Source organism: Lytechinus pictus, chromosome 3 (genome assembly GCF_037042905.1).
Source record: "Lytechinus pictus isolate F3 Inbred chromosome 3, Lp3.0, whole genome shotgun sequence".
NCBI classification, from domain to species: domain Eukaryota; kingdom Metazoa; phylum Echinodermata; class Echinoidea; order Temnopleuroida; family Toxopneustidae; genus Lytechinus; species Lytechinus pictus.
This window is the reverse complement of record NC_087247.1, coordinates 82,328,886-82,346,567: the sequence shown is the minus strand read 5'-3', so window position 1 is coordinate 82,346,567 and position 17,682 is coordinate 82,328,886. Positions and strand designations below refer to the sequence as shown.

Here is a 17,682-nt window from a genome sequence, read left to right as displayed (position 1 = left end):
CCTCCAGAGCCCAAGATCTTGTCATCTATCACCTGATATATACTCGTATCAAGGAGTTGGGTATATGTCGAATGAGAGGTAGGAGAGGTGGACGGCATATTCAAGAAAGAATTGTAAATGGTTATACATGTACAAAGAAGTATGTAAAGGATCAATATATGTACAGTCAAGGGAATGACAACACAATCCCTGTAATTGTGAGCTCTAGTAGAAGGCTGCCATCTTTAAAAAGAAAAGCTACCTCTGATAATCTAGTGCCTGTTGAAAGAGAGAAGTATGATAAACTTAATGTTCATCTATGGAATTGTCATTCACTCAGGAACAAAACATTTCTTCTGACTGATTACATCTTAGAGAACAACGTTGACATCATGTTTCTGACGGAAACATGGTTGAAAAGTGAGGATCCAGTGGTGATCAATAAGAGTACTCCATCAGGCTATACTTTCATCAATGCACCACATGGAAGAGATGATGCTCATGGTGGAATTGCTGTCATTTACAAAACTCAGCTCAGCCTGTCTGTCATTAAACTTGAGCTGAGACACGATACTTATGAGCATATCTGTGTTACTGATCCATCACAGATGGTTCGCTATGTGGATGTCTACAGACCACCTCCTTCTATGCGGAATTCCCTCAAAACTAGTGAATTCTTAGCTGATTTTGATGAACTTGTAAAAGAACTTTCTGCAAGTTCATCAAGTCCTTTTACTCGGAGATTTCAATATTCATGTAGACATTCCAAGTAAACCTGAGGCAATGCAGTTTCTCTCATCTCTTGATGAAGCTGGCCTTCACCAACACATCCAGGGCCCTACCCACAGGTGTGGTCATATGCTCGATCTGATTATTTCTAAAGACAATGATGATTCCTTTGTGAATTCCTGCTGGATTCGAGAGAAGTTATATTCTGATCATCATTTTCTTGGCTGTGTACTTGACGTGGCAAAACCAAAGTTACAGAATGTGACATCTGTTTCCCGTAATTTTCGTAGCCTCAACAAGGATTCTCTAGGTTCTGAGATAGCTGAAGCATTTGTGGACTTTCCTTTTCAAGGTACTGCAGATGAACAGGTTACATTTTACAACAATGCAATCTCTACAGTACTGGATACCCTGTGTCCAGCCACCAAAAGGACCCACAAATTTCGTTCTCATCCTCCATGGTATAGTGATGAGATTTATGAAGCGAGACGTACTAGACGAAGACTTGAAAAGGTGTGGTCTAAGAATCGCACCACTGATAATCGCGATAAATACCTGAACCAGATCCACACGATAGACAAGCTTGTCAAACAAGCAAAGTCATCATTCTACAATGACCAATTGAGTGATGCTGATACTAAGAAAATATTTGGCGCTCTGAATGTGCTCTTGGACAGGTCTCCGAAAATCCTTCCAGTACATGCATCTGCTGAAGATCTCTCAAACAGATTTGCCACTTATTTTAGCAGTAAGGTTGCACTGATAAGGAAGGCTTTATTATCAGTTTCTCCCTCAACTGATCCTACTCCGCCTGTTTCGGAAGATCTTCACCCTGGAGAAAATCCTGTAGCACGTGGAGGAGAGCTATCAGCCTTTGTATCTGTGTCAGCCGATGCAGTCAGGAAGATTATCATGTCATCGCCAAACAAATCTTGCTCACTCGACCCTGTTCCCGTGTGGTTGGTGAAGGAGAATTTTGACATATTTCTTCCATACATTGTGTAAATTGTCGAAATGTCACTAATCTTTGGGCAGTTTCCATCACCATTAAAGGATGCTGTTGTCACGCCTCTCATCAAGAAACCAACTTTGGATCAAGACGATCTGAAAAAACTATCGCCGGTATCGAATCTACCATTTTTGTCTAAGGTGATCGAAAAAATAGTTCTTAGTCAGCTCTCAGAACACCTAGAGTTGAATCAGCTCAACTCTGATTATCAGTCGGCCTATCGTAAACATCACAGCACAGAGACTGCCCAGTTGGGGATAAAGAATGGTATCCTTCAGGCTATGGACATGAAACGTGTTGCATTTGTTCTTCTCCTTGACCTTTCATCTACGTTTGATTCTGTGGATCATATCATTCTCCTCAATCGTCTGTCTGAGGTGTTCAGCATCACGGGCAATGCTCAGTCCTGGTTCACTTCTTACCTGTCAGGTCGTACCAGCAGATGTAAAGTTACTTGTGAATTGTCTTCACCGAAGTCGCTTCAGTATGGCGTTCCGCAAGGATCGGTAATTGGACCGCGACTTTTCAGCATGTGCACACTGCCAATGTCGGATATTATCAGACAGTGCGATGGAGTATGTTATCACTCATATGCAGATGATGTCTCTCTTTATACATTTGCTGATCCTAGAAGTCCTGAATCATTGAGTCAAGCTCTTCAATCACTCACAAAATGTGTTGAAAACCTACAGGAATGGATGGCTGCCAATATGTTGTAACTTAATTGTGACAAGATGGAATTTCCTGTTGTTTCTACCCCACAAGCCCAGCAATATATAGCAGATGTCTCTCTCATGTTGTCCGGTATGACCATCCTTCCAGTGTCTCATGCTAAGAGTCTGGGTGTTGAGTTGGATTCAACTCTGAAAATGGATAAATAAGTTTCAGCATTTTGTTGGGGACTTCATTGTCAGCTTTCGTACATAGCAGCATTAGACCCTACATAACTGCCAAGGTATGTGAAAATGCTGTTTGAGCCATTGTATTGTCACGTCTTGACTATGCAAATTCACTCTTGTATGGAATCAACTCGTCACAGATGCAACGTCTTCAGAGGGTCCAAAACCGTGCAGCCGAGTTGATTTTCAAAGCTCATAAGCACGATCATGTTACTACTCTGTTAAGAGAGTTGCATTGGCTTCCAGTGAAGCAACGTATTGTCTTCAAGATTATGACCATTGTTTTCAAGATTGTCCATAATGAAGCTCCACACTACATGGACTCTCTCATCCGCCTACATCAGTCAGAACGTCCCGGGCTTCGCACGATTACGGACATTACTCTACTCCATATTCCACGGACAAATACTAAAGCTGGTGACAATGCTTTTCAGACATGTGCCCCAAGACTGTTTCTCTCAAAGTCTTACGTACCAAGAGAACTTTGAAGTTGAGGTCCTGCCATGTGTAAGCTACATGTACATGTATAAGCAAGATACAAAGAGTTACTCTAATGTACCAAGAGAACTTTTTCAGCAATTTTAGGTATGACATGCGCTTACAAAATGTTGCATAACTTCGGAACTATGTAAACAGAGTTGCGAATTTGGTCTTAAGAATAAACTCAAACATTGCACCACAATCTTCTCACATTTCAGATTAACAGAAAATATGTTGAGGGGCTTCCCGGGCTGAATAGGGTTAACCATAGATGTCATGATCCCCTAATTTACTTGGATAATCCCTACTACAAGATGCACATACATGTACATGTATGTGCCAATTTTGAGTCTAATTGATCAAACAATCCTTTGTTTCATCACAAGAATGAACCTTTTTTTTATGTTAACAATGAACACTCTGAACTAGGATATTTGACCTTGTAACCCCAAAATTTGTTCAGATCATGATCACTCAGAAAGGTATAAAGGAGCCAAGTTTGAAGATGACAGCTATAATGTTTCTATTTATCTGTAGTTCATTTTCAAGCAAATAATGAGTCCTTTTTAATACCATTAACATTGTGACCCCTGAATCTAATTACATTTATTACTCTGATATGGATGCATGAGACAAATTTGAAGGAAAAATATATAATGGGGGGGGTGGTTATCTATGGAGCAACAGGTGCAAATCAAACAAGTAAAAAAATGAAGTTAGTGTATAGGGCTGCCATAGAGAGTGACATTATTTGTTTGGCGTAACCTTGATCTAGGAGTTGAAAAGTGAACCCGCTGGAAATAATGGACAGGAAACTTAATCATAATTATCATATTAGGTGGATGATCCGAGAAAAGTCAAAGAGGAAGTACTAGGAAAGATATCATTGTGTAATTTGGAAGCCATGGAAAGAGACTGAGTTACACAGCTTAAATGTGAAATATGAAAATATAAAAATAAAGTTTAAGCCAGTATAAAACAACAAAATAAAAAAAATAAATGAAAACTAAGAAAGGAGAGAGAAAGAAAGAAAGAAAGAAAGAAAGAAAGAAAGAAAGAAAGAAAGAAAGAAAGAAAGAAAGAAAGAAAGAAAGAAAGAAAGAAAGAAAGAAAGAAAGAAAGAAAGAAAGAAAGAAAGAAAGAAAGAAAGAAAGAAAGGGAAAGGAAAGAAAGAAAGACGACAGAAATGAAAAGGGAGCACAGTGGACACACAACTTGATAAACAAAAATTATAAATGGTAGCACAAATTGATACCTTGTTCGATATTTCCATCAGTCTCTTGGAGCCTCTTTGCTTCTTTCAGGACAAAATTGAGAGCAAGATAGCCCAGGAAACTAGAAAGTGTTGGCATGTAATCTTTCCAATGACTGTAAAGACCAAACCGAAGAAGATCTTGCTTGCTATGTCTTTGATTAGAGAAGTAATTACCCATCCATACCACGCTTTCTTCAAGCTATTAAATAAAGAAATTAGAGTGAGAGTAATTACTCATTCACATCAAGCTTTCTTCAAGCTTAAAAATAAATAAATTAAAAGCACCATCAACAGGTAGAAGAAAGTATAATATGTTCAAATTAATATGGCACACTTATGCTCAATTTATTGATTTTTATCAAATATATTCCATTAACTTACAGGTGCATGGGCCTAAAAATCTTTTCTTCAGCATACAGAGAGAAAAAAAGTCATCAAAGTGTGATGAACAAATGAAAGGAATGCAATGCCCATACACAACAAAAGCATATAACAAAAGTACAAAGTGAAATATATACAGGTGATAGATTGATGTACATGTGTTACCCTTTCTTGAAACAATACAAACTAATTATTTTTTTGTTTTTCATCTCCTATTCTCCTGTTTACACGAATAAACTATGATTTATTGGTCATTTTGTGATGGAGATTCATATTCTATTTCAGTCATGCATGTATGCATCGCGTCAAACCCTCGTTGCAGAATTTGCCGACGCAGCTAATGGTCCTACATGTATACCCCCTTAACAAAATCCTCGTTGGAGGAACCAAGATATTTCATTCCCAAGCGCTATCAACCCTGAATCGCCCGATAATCCCTCTTATGTAACGTTTCTCCTCCGCAGGCGCAAGCCTGAGGGTTAACAGCTGTGATATTACTTAAGAGCAGCTCTGCCTGTAGTAGGCCTTTCGGAATTAAATTATTGTATTTGATATCAAATCAGGTTTTCAAAGGCATATTGCATTTTGAAAATCAAATGTTAATTTGTTTTCAATTTTGAACAAAGAAAATCGACCCTGAAAAAAGGAAACTGTTAAAGAGAATAAAAATGATTGCATGCGCTGATGGGCCGCAGAGTTTGATTGAATCGTCACGCTGCATATGCAAAGCGCTATCAACCCTGTATCGCCGATAAGCCCTCTTATCAGGCAAGCCAACAGTAGACCGTAAACAAAAGGTTATATTACATGTACGTAAGAGCAGCTCTGCCTGTAGCAGGCCTTTCGGAATTGAATTATTTCATTTGATATTTAATCAAGTTTTCAAAGGCATATTGTATTTTGAAATCCAATGTTATTCTGTTTTCAGTTTCGAACAAAGAAAATCGGCCCTGAAATAATGAAACTATCAAAGAGAAATAAAAATAACTGCATGCGATGGCGAGCGAGTTTGCTTGAATCGGCGCGCTGCATATGTAATTGGTTTAGTTTTTTTCGGACCCATCGAGGTCAAGAAACACAAGTTTAGATACTTAAATAGCTGGCCCGGGGTGATGATATCGGGGTTTGTTTTCTACAACAACGATTTGGCGTTGTGTGTATGACTTACTTCACCAACTGAGAGAAGCGTTTCTTCTTGTACAAGTTTCTCAATCTGTTTTGGTCCAATATCTCCAAACTGTGGAAGTATATGACAGTTTAGTGTCTTCAAGATATCCTCCAGGATTTTCAGCTTCAAGTTCTTTTCTTCCATACCTATAGAAAAATAAAATGTTAAAATCCGACAAAGCACAATATTCTATTAATATATTATTTTCATAGGTGGATCGAGTGGGCAGGAGGGCACATCCACCCGTGCCCCCCTTTGAGAGCCTTAATCAAAATTTGTAATGCAAATATAATCTTTTTACCTAGGTGTGCTCCCCCCCCCCCCCTTTGAAAATCCTGGATCTGCCACTGATTATTTTGGTAATAGAATTTTACAAAAAAATATTGAATAAAACTATTTCCATAGGGTTTCAAAAAGTTCAAAAATTCAGCATATAATATTTATAGGAACTATTTTAGAATTTCGGTTATATAAACCAATTTTTAAAAATAAATGAGGATCGGTATAGAGAGAAAATCTTGGTACATCCACTCTGGATGTATCTAAGCAAGTGCATACAATATACCCTGAATGTACAATGTATCCTGAACGTTCAATGTATCCTGAATGTACAATGTATCCTGAATGTTCAATGTATCCTGAATGTACAATGTACCCTGAATGTACAATGTATCCCGAATGTACAATGTATCCTGAATGTTCAATGTATCCTGAATGTACAATGTATCCTGAATGTTCAATGTATCCTGAATGTAGTGATAATAATAATAATATAGGGTATTTATATTGCGCACATATCCACCTTGTTAGGTGCTCAAGGCGCTCCTATATTACCTGGCTAAGCTAGGCGTTTAAAGCGCACACAGCTTTTTAAGGAATTACTTCCTACCGGTACCCATTTACCTCACCTGGGTTGAGTGCAGCACGTTGTGGATCAGTTTCTTGAAGGAAATTACGCCATGGCTGGGATTCGAACCCACGACCCTCTGTTTCAAAGTCCGAAGACTAATCCACTGGGCCACAACGCTCCACACAATGTACATTGTACCCCGAACGTAAAATGTACCCTGAAAGTACAATATATCTTGAATGTACGATGTATCCTGAATGTACAATGTATCCTGAAAGTACAATATACCCTGAATGTACAATGTACCCTGAATGTACAATGTATTCTAAATGTACAATGTATACTGAATGTACAATGTATCCTGAATGTACGATGTACCCTGAATGTACGATGTATCCTGAATGTACAATGTAATTAGTACAATGTACCCTGAAAGTACAATGTATCCTGAATGTACGATGTACCCTGAATGCATGGGCGTCAATCCAAACTTGAGCATGAGGGGGACACAATAGCAACATGCAAGCATGTCACTTTTATAGGTATACTTTCCAGATCCATTACACTTTCGTCATACTCCACCGCTACATGTACCGTATGTCACAGGGGCGGATCCAGCCTTCGCCAATAGGGGGGGGGCGGAATTTTTTTTCACCCACATTTTCCCCGATCGGCCGCTCGAAGTTAATTTTTGTTTGTTTCTTTGAAGGGGTAATATATTTATATATGTGTGGCGTCGCGCAAAAACCAGACTATTGGTGAGAGACAATAAATGCGCTAGGACGTCATTTAAATACGCGTGTCATCAAACTTTTGTCTGGCGCGCGTCGCGAGGAAAAACAAAACAAACAACCCGCGGGAAATAAAAAAAAATGTCAGGCGCATTTTTATTTTTCAGAACTGTGGATATCGGCTCGATATATTTGGTGGCGGGTTCGGATACATGTTGATTGAATTTAATTCCCTTGGCTGAAATCCATGAAGGTAAGTTAAATTATGTTGCAGATTGAGTTGTTTTGTTAAATTCATTGATAATTGCGATGCGAGGAACATGGCAACTAAACACGTGAATGTGAATTTTGTGTTGCGTGTTTATGTGGATCGATCGAGAGAGAGCTTTTTTAGGAACGACTTTAAACGTCAAATTACATGCGACTGCTGCAGCGATTCGCAGTATTTGTCCGGGACTTTGACGGCCTTTTTAAGATCTAACTTATGTATGCCTAGGCTATCAACTAGATCTAGATCTGCACGTACTTAGATAGGCCTTCGTTACATACTTGTAACCATTTAAGTTAAATCTATCACATGCAACAAGTTTGTAAAAAATGTATATAAAAAAAAATAAAATTGGACAAGGAGTAAAAGAGCTATGATAATTTAAAGATATGGATTTCGGTGAAACAGTTCTATGCATGTTTTTATGAATTTACTTGACAAACTGATGCAAAGATGTCTCACCTTGTTACATGAAATTATGTTTGTTCTATCCCCCCCCCCCCTCCAAGACTAGATATTAATTAATGCAAAAAGGTGACATATCATTCACACACGTATGACCAAATAAAATAAGTATGATTTCATGTTTTGTTATAAGAAAAGTTAAAGTGGGGTGTCATCATCAGCCCATCTAACGAATATTTATTAAGACGTGCATATAACTGTTTTTATAATGCATGAAAAACCCTTTTAGATCTAGTTGTTATCAGATTTTGATGAAATTTGCAGCATTTGCTTACATTTGATGAAATTATTTTCAGCTCGGAGTACCCTTTTAAATCGGTTAATTATGGAAATTTTTCAAATCCCCTCTTCTAACAAAATTCTTATTTGTCGGACTTCTGATTTCAAATTTGTTTTTTTTTCGGAGGGGGTGTGGTCTATTTGGTATGAGCTTCACCAAAGCTGTGCAAATGATATCGAAATTATAACTAGAAAACAGATTGTCACAATTTATAAGAAATTTATTAAAAAATAACAATATATTTTGGGGGCGGGTGTGGGGGGTATTTCTTGTTTTTTCTACAATCTGGTCGAGCTACATTACATGAGGTTCGCCAACTTTCTACACAAAATCATTCAATATTTAAAAAAAAAAATGAAAAGACATATTTTTGAAAATAAAAATAAATTATAGTTTTACTTGTTTTTTATTTTTATTTTTTTTTCTTAAGTAGTTTTTTTTTTTTAAATCAACTTTAACTCTGAAAATTGGTTAACTAATTGGCCTTGTTTTCTTTCGTTGTGTTAAACATGTTAAAGGCACGGGATCTACAGAGCAACTATATTAGTGCAGTGAGGACAAGACATCTCAGAACCAACATACAGCTGACAGCAGCCCTTCAAGAAGTACTTTAAGACTCTGTTATGGGATTCACCATTACCACAGCTTCAGGTAGCTTTCCATGCTTTATCCATATTCTATATGGAAATAGTGTGCCAGTTTTGACTTTATCATGTCAGTTGTAACCGATTTTTCCACGAATTAATTGCCGTTTTATAAGATATTGTTTTAAAATTTATTTTACCACTATTAGTACATGAAATCTAGAATTATGGAAAATATAAAAAAATATAAAATGATAAAAACAATAACAAATGAAAAGAAAATATAGAATTTGGATAAAAGCTCATGCAGAGAAAGCTTTTTGCAAGTGATATATCAAATTAAACATTTAAATATGAACATCTCATGAATTTTGGACGGATTTTTTTACCCAACAATAGTTAAATCTTTTTTTGGTAGAAAAATATGACATCAGGGAGTACTTCCACCTTTATTAGAAATACAAGTAACATTTACACAAAGCCAAAGAGTGAAAAGTTAATGTATTTTAAATATCATGTTGTTGATAAATGTCCATGAATCATGAAGAAATGAGAGTGTAATGTGACTGTTTTTATAACACATTAATATCGGTGAACTTTTCAATTGCATTCATCAAACATGTAGATTTGAGTCATCGGAACGTGGCATTTTTAAGACTGGAACATGAAGAAAGCAAACAATGCAGAGGAAGAAAATTATCCCCTTTGGTGATCCCTGATGACATAGTCTCTCAGATACTCCCAGATAAGCTATCAACTGGATTTTCCAAATAGAGGGAATATGATATATGGAAAGATCTTAGATGAGGACAAGGCACCTCGCGGCCTCCCCGGTAGGAGAGGAAATTGAACAATGAATACATGTTTTACTTTGAATGAACAAACTCTGAAGTTTTTCGATAAAAAAATTAAACTTAATTTGTAACGTATGCTAACCCATTAGAAGGATGTCATTGTAGAAAATTGAAATGTGGTAAGTTTGCTGCTGTATTAAGAAGTTTGTGATAATGTTAAACACACACACTAAGGAGAGATTATCGTAATTATATAATTTTTAGTGCAAATTTGGACAGTGGAGAGCGATGCACATTCCTGAGTTTTGCTAATACTGCTGCATAGAAGAGAGTAAATGTATGTAGTCTCTTCCATATCAAGAATTAAACTCTGATATTATTTTTTTATTCAAGCATAAGATGTTTACAACGCATATCATTACACACGTGTACAGAGTGTAGCAGAGAAAAGATGACTATGTATTTGTGAGTATTTGTTAGTTATAATACCTGTCGTATTAATATGTGGAGCCAAGTTTTTATGCACAGTTTTATTCTTCTTTTCAAACGAAGTGACCTAAAAAAAATCCTTCAGTGATCCAGATAATTTGGCAGCAATTTGTGAAATATATTTTCATGACTACCCCATCCCTAAAAAGAAACCAAATGTGGCCCATTTCATTAAATATGGATATGATCCCTTGCTCGAATGAAAACTACCATGAAAACAGTGAACCTTCTGCTTCCTGATTCGCTAGTTCAATGAAAGTTGATATTTCATCAAGAGTTGCTGTCATATTAAATCTTTATGAAATGTAGCTCGCATCAGCTTTTCACTATTGTGTATTGCCACCGAAAAAACTTGGTTTTGCAAAATTGAATTTTGTTTGTGGTTATTTTCCAAAGCTTAAGCATGATTTTTTTTTAGATTTTACTTTGCGAAAAAGTGAAGTATGGTCAAACAGCATGGTGGTGTCTTCTTTTTTTTTTTTGGGGGGGGGGGGGTTAAGGGCAGGGACAAATCTAGGATGGAGGTGGGCAGGGGCTTTGGCCCCACTTTTTTTCCCCAGAACGCATGTATAAACATGTAAAAAATTACCATTTGATTGTGATTTCTTTTTTGCATGGACAGCCCCTCCCATTTTCAAAAAATGTTCTGCGGCGCCTGTGGGGGTGGGCACCCCCCCAAAAAATGATAAGCTGCCCCTCCCCCCCCCCAACAAAAAAAAAATCAGATGAATAACCCAACCCCATCTTCCCCTGGTCATTGGATCTGGGAACCTCCTCTCATGTTAAAACTACGCGCTATGACGAACTATATATAGTATGACAAATAGTCTCCATAAGGGTTTTTTTTGCATGTAATGTGAGTGTGTGGGTGTGGGTTCTAGTGTGGGTGTGGTTGAATATGTAGAATAATTTGTTTTATTGTATTCGCCTAGCTGTGTATATATAAAAATTATGTCTGCACTACAAAAGATCACCTCGCCTATGCCAGGTATGTTGGGCGTTACAAAAGAACCAACATGTCCCTATCATGAAAAGATGAATAATAAGCCCGACTACCATGACGACCCATACAGCCAGGCAGGGGGGGGGGGGTACCCCTGATTCAATTGGCCATATCTCTAATTTAAATATGAATTAGACTATAATATTTTGTATACACATTGTACATGTGTCCATGTACCAGAAAACATAAAAAAACCAAAATCCAAAATTTCACCTATAATACCCATTTTCCCAGGATGGCCCACATATATAATATCATAAGCCTTATTTAAAAAGTGCGAGCTTTTTGTTTATTTTATGTATTTTGTTTTAAAATTCAAAAAATTTTGGGCAATGTTTATGATCCTAAACGAGATGTGTATCTAACTAAATAATTGCTGCGAGCGCGAAGCGCGAGCAGAAATTTTTAATATACGTTTTCATCTGATAAAAAAGGATCTGTTACCGGCAGCTTGTTAGCCATGAAGACGTTACATATTTCAACTATCAAATAATGCGAAGCGCGAGCTGAAAATGTTGACATTTTTACCGGAAGAATGAAAAAGGTTAAGTATATAGCTAAATAATTAATGCGAGCGCGAAGCGCGAGCTGAAAAATTCGAAATTCAAACCTAAAAATTGGACACTCTATTCATATTTTGTAAATCATGAAAATGATGAGTAATTGGAAATCGGCTTCCTACATAAATAATGCGAGCGCAGAGCGCGAGCACAAATTTTTTTTTTTTTTTTTTTGATATACGCTTTGATCTGATCTGTTAACGGCTGCGTGTTAGCCATGATGACGTTACATATTTTAACTACCAAATAATGCGAGCGCGAAGCGCGAGCTGGAAATTTTGATATTTCTACCTCAAGAATGGAAAGTCTAAGCACTTTTTGTAATCGTGAAAAGGATAAGTATATAACTAAACAATTGATGCGAGCGCGAAGCGCGAGCGGAAAAATTCTGGACACTCTATTCATGATTTGTAAATCATGAAAATGAGTAATTGGAAATTTTCCTACATTAATAATGCGAGCGCAAAGCGCGAGCAGACAATTTTTTATATTGTGATCTGAAACTGGATAATGATTTAAATTGAGAACCAGCTGCGTATCTAAATAAACGCGTGTTTCAGATTTCGACCTAGAACATGTAGAATTAGGGTAATTTAAATACATTTCTTATCATGAAAATCAATAAAGCGAGCACAAAGCGCGAGCTAAAAATATATGATATTCCGCTCTGAAAAGGGTCAATTTAAGCTCTGTTTTTCAAGCACTTTGTGGGAAAATTGTGAGGTGGATATGGATCACAGTTAAAAAAAAGCTGATAAGTTTCATTATTATTACTTTGAGTTTTGACATAGCGGACCGGGACATTATGTCATCATATGAAAATGATGACTATCTTCCTATTTCTCTTCCTAAGCATGAGAGCGCGAAATCTCTTAATATTATGGCCTGAAAACTGGACATTTAAAGCATTTTTGTAATTATGAATAAAGATGCATGAGTTGATATAATTATTTCAACAATCAATGCGAGCGGAAATCGCGAACCGAAATTTCTGATAAACTGCATGTGATCAAATGGGGATTTTAAGTAGTTTGTTTTAGAATTAATATTGAGATAAACATAACTCACCAATCAAAATGCGAGCATGCAGCGCTAGCTGATACGTTTTCACAATCTGACCTGAATAGGGATATTTTGATAACTTTATGGAATACAGGAAAATAATAGGTACCTGACAAATCAAATTTTGCGAGCGCGCAGCGCAAGCAGAAAATGTTAATATTCAGACCATAAAACAAAAATTTTACAGAACACTTTAAAAAAATCAAACTTGCAAATCAAACAAAATAATGAAAGTTAAATTTTCGAGCTGAAATATGTTTTTTAAATTGACTTCAAGATTAAATATTTAAGCTCCATATTGAGCAAGATATGTAAATCACCTAAAAGGCGATGCGAGCGCAAGCAAAAATTTTATATCCCGGCATGAAAGATTTTTTATTATTACTCTCCAAGTCTTCCCCTTATCTTATTCACTCGTCTTCCTCCTTTTATGTTTCCCTTTCTTTTTTTCTCCTCTCTTTTCCCTTCTTCTCTTTTTTTCTTTCTTTCCCTTTGTTTTGCTTTTTTTTTTGCTCCGCCAATGGGGGGGGGGGGGGCCGGGCCCCCCTGGATCCGCCTATGCTGTCATGCCGTGCATACCCACATGAAAAAAACCCACCACGCACGTGCGGGTTTCCATGTGGGTGCTCGCGCGTACCCCGGCGTCGTACGTATACAGGAACGGCTCATAGACGGCTAGCTGCGCTGCTTTTGAATGCGAATTTACCCACCGTTAATTGCATCGAAAAGTTACATGACAGTTGTTTTTTTTCTTTATATTTTTTAAGGGAATCAACTCTTATTTCCTTGAGAAGGTATGATCATATCCCCCCCCCAGATGGTCACACTTCTTTTGTGACAAAAACATGGGGGGGGGGACATTTGATATTGTGTCCCCCCCTGAAAAAATCATGGGGGGGGACACGTCCCCCCCGTCCCCCACCGATTGACGCCCATGCCTGAATGTACGATGTATCCTGAATGTACATGTAATTAGTACAATGTATCCTGAATGTACAATGTATCCTGAATGTACGATGTACCCTGAATGTACGATGTATCCTGAATGTACAATGTAATTAGTACAATGTACCCTGAAAGTACAATGTATCCTGAATGTATGATGTACCCTGAATGTACGATGTATCCTGAATGTACAATGTATCCTGAACGTACAATGTATCCTGAATGTACGATGTATCCTGAATGTACAATGTACCCTGAATGTACAATGTATCCTGAATGTACAATGTATCCTGAACGTACAATGTATCCTGAATGTACGATGTATCCTGAATGTACGATGTATCCTGAATGTACGATGTATCCTGAATGTACGATGTATCCCGAATGTACGATGTATCCCGAATGTACAATGTATCCTGAATGTTCAATGTATCCTGAATGTACAATGTACCCTGAATGTACAATGTATCCTGAATGTACAATGTATCCTGAATGTACGATGTATCCTGAATGTACGATGTATCCTGAATGTACGATGTATCCTGAATGTACAATGTATCCTGAATGTACAATGTATCCTGAATGTACAATGTATCCTGAATGTACAATGTATCCTGAATGTACAATGTATCCTGAATGTACAATATACGATGTATTCTGAATGTACAATGTATCCTGAATGTACAATGTATCCTGAACGTACAATGTATCCTGAATGTACAATGTATCCTGAATGTACGATGTATCCTGAATGTACAATGTATCCTGAATGTTCAATGTATCCTGAATGTACAATGTACCCTGAATGTACAATGTATCCTGAATGTACAATGTATCCTGAATGTACAATGTATCCTGAACGTACAATGTATCCTGAATGTACGATGTATCCTGAATGTACGATGTACCCTGAATGTACAATGTATCCTGAATGTACAATGTATCCTGAATGTACAATGTATCCTGAATGTACAATGTATCCTGAACGTACAATGTATCCTGAATGTACAATGTACGATGTATCCTGAATGTACAATGTATCCTGAACGTACAATGTATCCTGAATGTACGATGTACCCTGAATGTACAATGCATCCTGAATGTACAATGTACCCTGAATGTACGATGTATCCTGAATATACGATGTATCCTGAATGTACAATGTATCCTGAATGTACAATGTATCCTGAACGTACAATGTATCCTGAATGTACAATGTATCCTGAATGTACGATGTACCCTGAATGTACAATGTATCCTGAATGTACGATGTATCCTGAATGTACAATGTACCCTGAATGTACGATGTATCCTGAATGTACGATGTATCCTGAATGTACAATGTATCCTGAATGTACAATGTATCCTGAACGTACAATGTATCCTGAATGTACAATGTACGATGTATTCTGAATGTACAATGTATCCTGAATGTACAATGTATCCTGAACGTACAATGTATCCTGAATGTACGATGTATCCTGAATGTACGATGTATCCTGAATGTACAATGTATCCTGAATGTACAATGTATCCTGAATGTACGATGTATCCTGAATGTACAATGTATCCTGAATGTACAATGTACACTGAATGTAAAATGTATCCTGAATGTACAATGTATCCTGAATGTAAAATGTATCCTGAATGTACAATGTATCCTGAATGTACAATGTACACTGAATGTACAATGTATCCTGAATGTACGATGTATCCTGAACGTACAATGTATCCTGAATGTACAATGTACGATGTATTCTGAATGTACAATGTATCCTGAATGTACAATGTATCCTGAACGTACAATGTATCCTGAATGTACAATGTACACTGAATGTAAGATGTATCCTGAATGTACAATGTATCCTGAATGTAAAATGTATCCTGAATGTACAATGTATCCTGAATGTACAATGTACACTGAATGTACAATGTATCCTGAATGTACGATGTATCCTGAACGTACAATGTATCCTGAATGTACGATGTATCCTGAATGTACAATGTACCCTGAATGTACAATGTATCCTGAATGTACAATGTATCCTGAACGTACAATGTATCCTGAATGTACAATGTATCCTGAATGTACGATCCTGAATGTACGATGTATCCTGAATGTACGATGTATCCTGAATGTACGATGTATCCTGAATGTACAATGTATCCTGAATGTACAATGTATCCTGAATGTACGATGTACCCTGAATGTACAATGTATCCTGAATGTACGATGTATCCTGAATGTACGATGTATCCTGAATGTACAATGTATCCTGAATGTACAATGTATCCTGAATGTACAATGTATCCTGAATGTGCAATGTATCCTGAACGTACAATGTATCCTGAACGTACAATGTATCCTGAATGTACAATGTATCCTGAACGTACAATGTATCCTGAATGTACAATGTATCCTGAATGTACAATGTAATTAGTACAATGTACCCTGAATGTACAGTGTACATTTTTATAGTGTATGTATAGGAGTTAAACACAACAGAAGGCCATCACTAAAATATAGTTTTTCAACCTACATGTACATGTACTGTATATTGCGTGTGTTATAGAGTTTTTGAAGACAAATACAAGATACAAGATTGAGAACGATATTACATATGGGTTGGCCTCACACAAGGTTTCTTCCTTTTTGGTCATTACCTTCCTCACTTTCTTTAAATTTGACGTTCATTGTATTTACATTGTCTATTTTTTATGTATTTTTATCTTGATCTCTTGAGGAGAAATAAATGAAACTTGAAACATCAGCTGCTCCCGAAGTGCAATGATCCATTTAAGATTCTAAATTCTAACAAGCATGTAAATAAAAAAAACAATTATTAATGTTATAGGATACATGCTCCTACTAAAAAAGGGGAAAATGGGCTACCTCATTTAGCACAAGGGTCATCAGTGATGCATAATATGATAACTCAACATCAGATTTATAAAATTAGATAAGTTGAAGATAACTTACCTTTCATGACTATGTGAATAACAAAGGAATAATGCTGAGGGAAATTATAGAGAAAGACGGTTTGTAGATGCGATCTGTAAACTTCATAATGAGGGAGAGGTATAGAGTCTGAATCCTGTCTTCCTCCACAGGCAACCAATGCCTCAGTAATAATGGTGATGAGCTGAGAACAGGTAGAATGTGTGGGATGGTACTGCTCCAACCAATAAGCTATGTCAAACTAATAATAAATAAAATAAAATACATTTCAAGCCTATCAATGCTCAGCAATGAACTCGCTATTTAGCGAACATATCAGAGGCAACGAAAGGTCAGACTCATACAATGAAAGTGGAGGGGCACCTATTGTTTGGCAGACAAAAAGTGCCCCTCCACTTTCATTGTCTGAGCCTAGATGTTCCACCGCCTCTGGAACATATTGATGATAATAATAATTGTCAGTTCTTGTATAGCGCATAACACATTATGAATAACATCTCTATGCGCTTCCAAGGGACTTGGATATTATTACCCTGGCTGTAGCTCAAGCAGCTTTCACGTGCTCTGCATTTCAAGGAATAGATTCCTACCCATTCACCTCACCTGGGTTGAGTGCAGCACAATGTGGATTAATTTCTTGCTGAAGGAAACTACGCCGTGGCTGTTTTTGAACAAACAACCCTCTGTTTCAAAATCCGGAGACTAATCCACTGGGCCACAACGCTTCACATAGAAAATAGGAGTAAAAACAAAAATCTTGAAAAAAGAAATGTGGAAAAGTTACTACAGGAA

General features: G+C 37.0%; 2 protein-coding genes across 3 annotated transcripts in view; both read right to left on the bottom strand.

The window, feature by feature from the left end:
- The window catches only part of LOC129256622 (ectopic P granules protein 5 homolog), a 50,070-nt gene extending 43,460 nt beyond the window's left edge, over positions 1–6,610 (bottom strand). For both annotated transcript variants that reach the window (XR_010293228.1, XM_064097815.1), the window contains exons 1-2: positions 5,901–6,610; positions 4,352–4,550 (exon numbers count right to left, since the gene is read on the bottom strand). Coding sequence is in view for 1 of the 2 variants with exons in the window: in XM_064097815.1 (XP_063953885.1) it covers positions 4,352–4,550; positions 5,901–6,044 (343 nt within the window). In the remaining variant the exon portion in view is untranslated. The remainder of the gene's footprint in view (positions 1–4,351; positions 4,551–5,900) is intronic.
- Positions 6,611–12,085: 5,475 nt separating this feature from the next.
- On the bottom strand, positions 12,086–16,402 carry LOC135153481 (uncharacterized). Its single transcript, XM_064096121.1, has 2 exons — positions 14,581–16,402; positions 12,086–14,527 (listed from the first exon to the last, which is right to left on the bottom strand). The coding sequence occupies exon 1, from the start codon at positions 16,400–16,402 to the stop codon at positions 14,705–14,707; it is 1,698 nt and encodes a 565-aa protein (XP_063952191.1). The 3' UTR covers positions 12,086–14,527; positions 14,581–14,704.
- Positions 16,403–17,682: the final 1,280 nt, after the last annotated feature.

Coding starts and splice junctions, on each gene's coding strand:
- LOC135153481 (XM_064096121.1), bottom strand. CDS start 16,402: ATGTACACTGTACATTCAGGGTACATTGTACTAATTACATTGTACATT.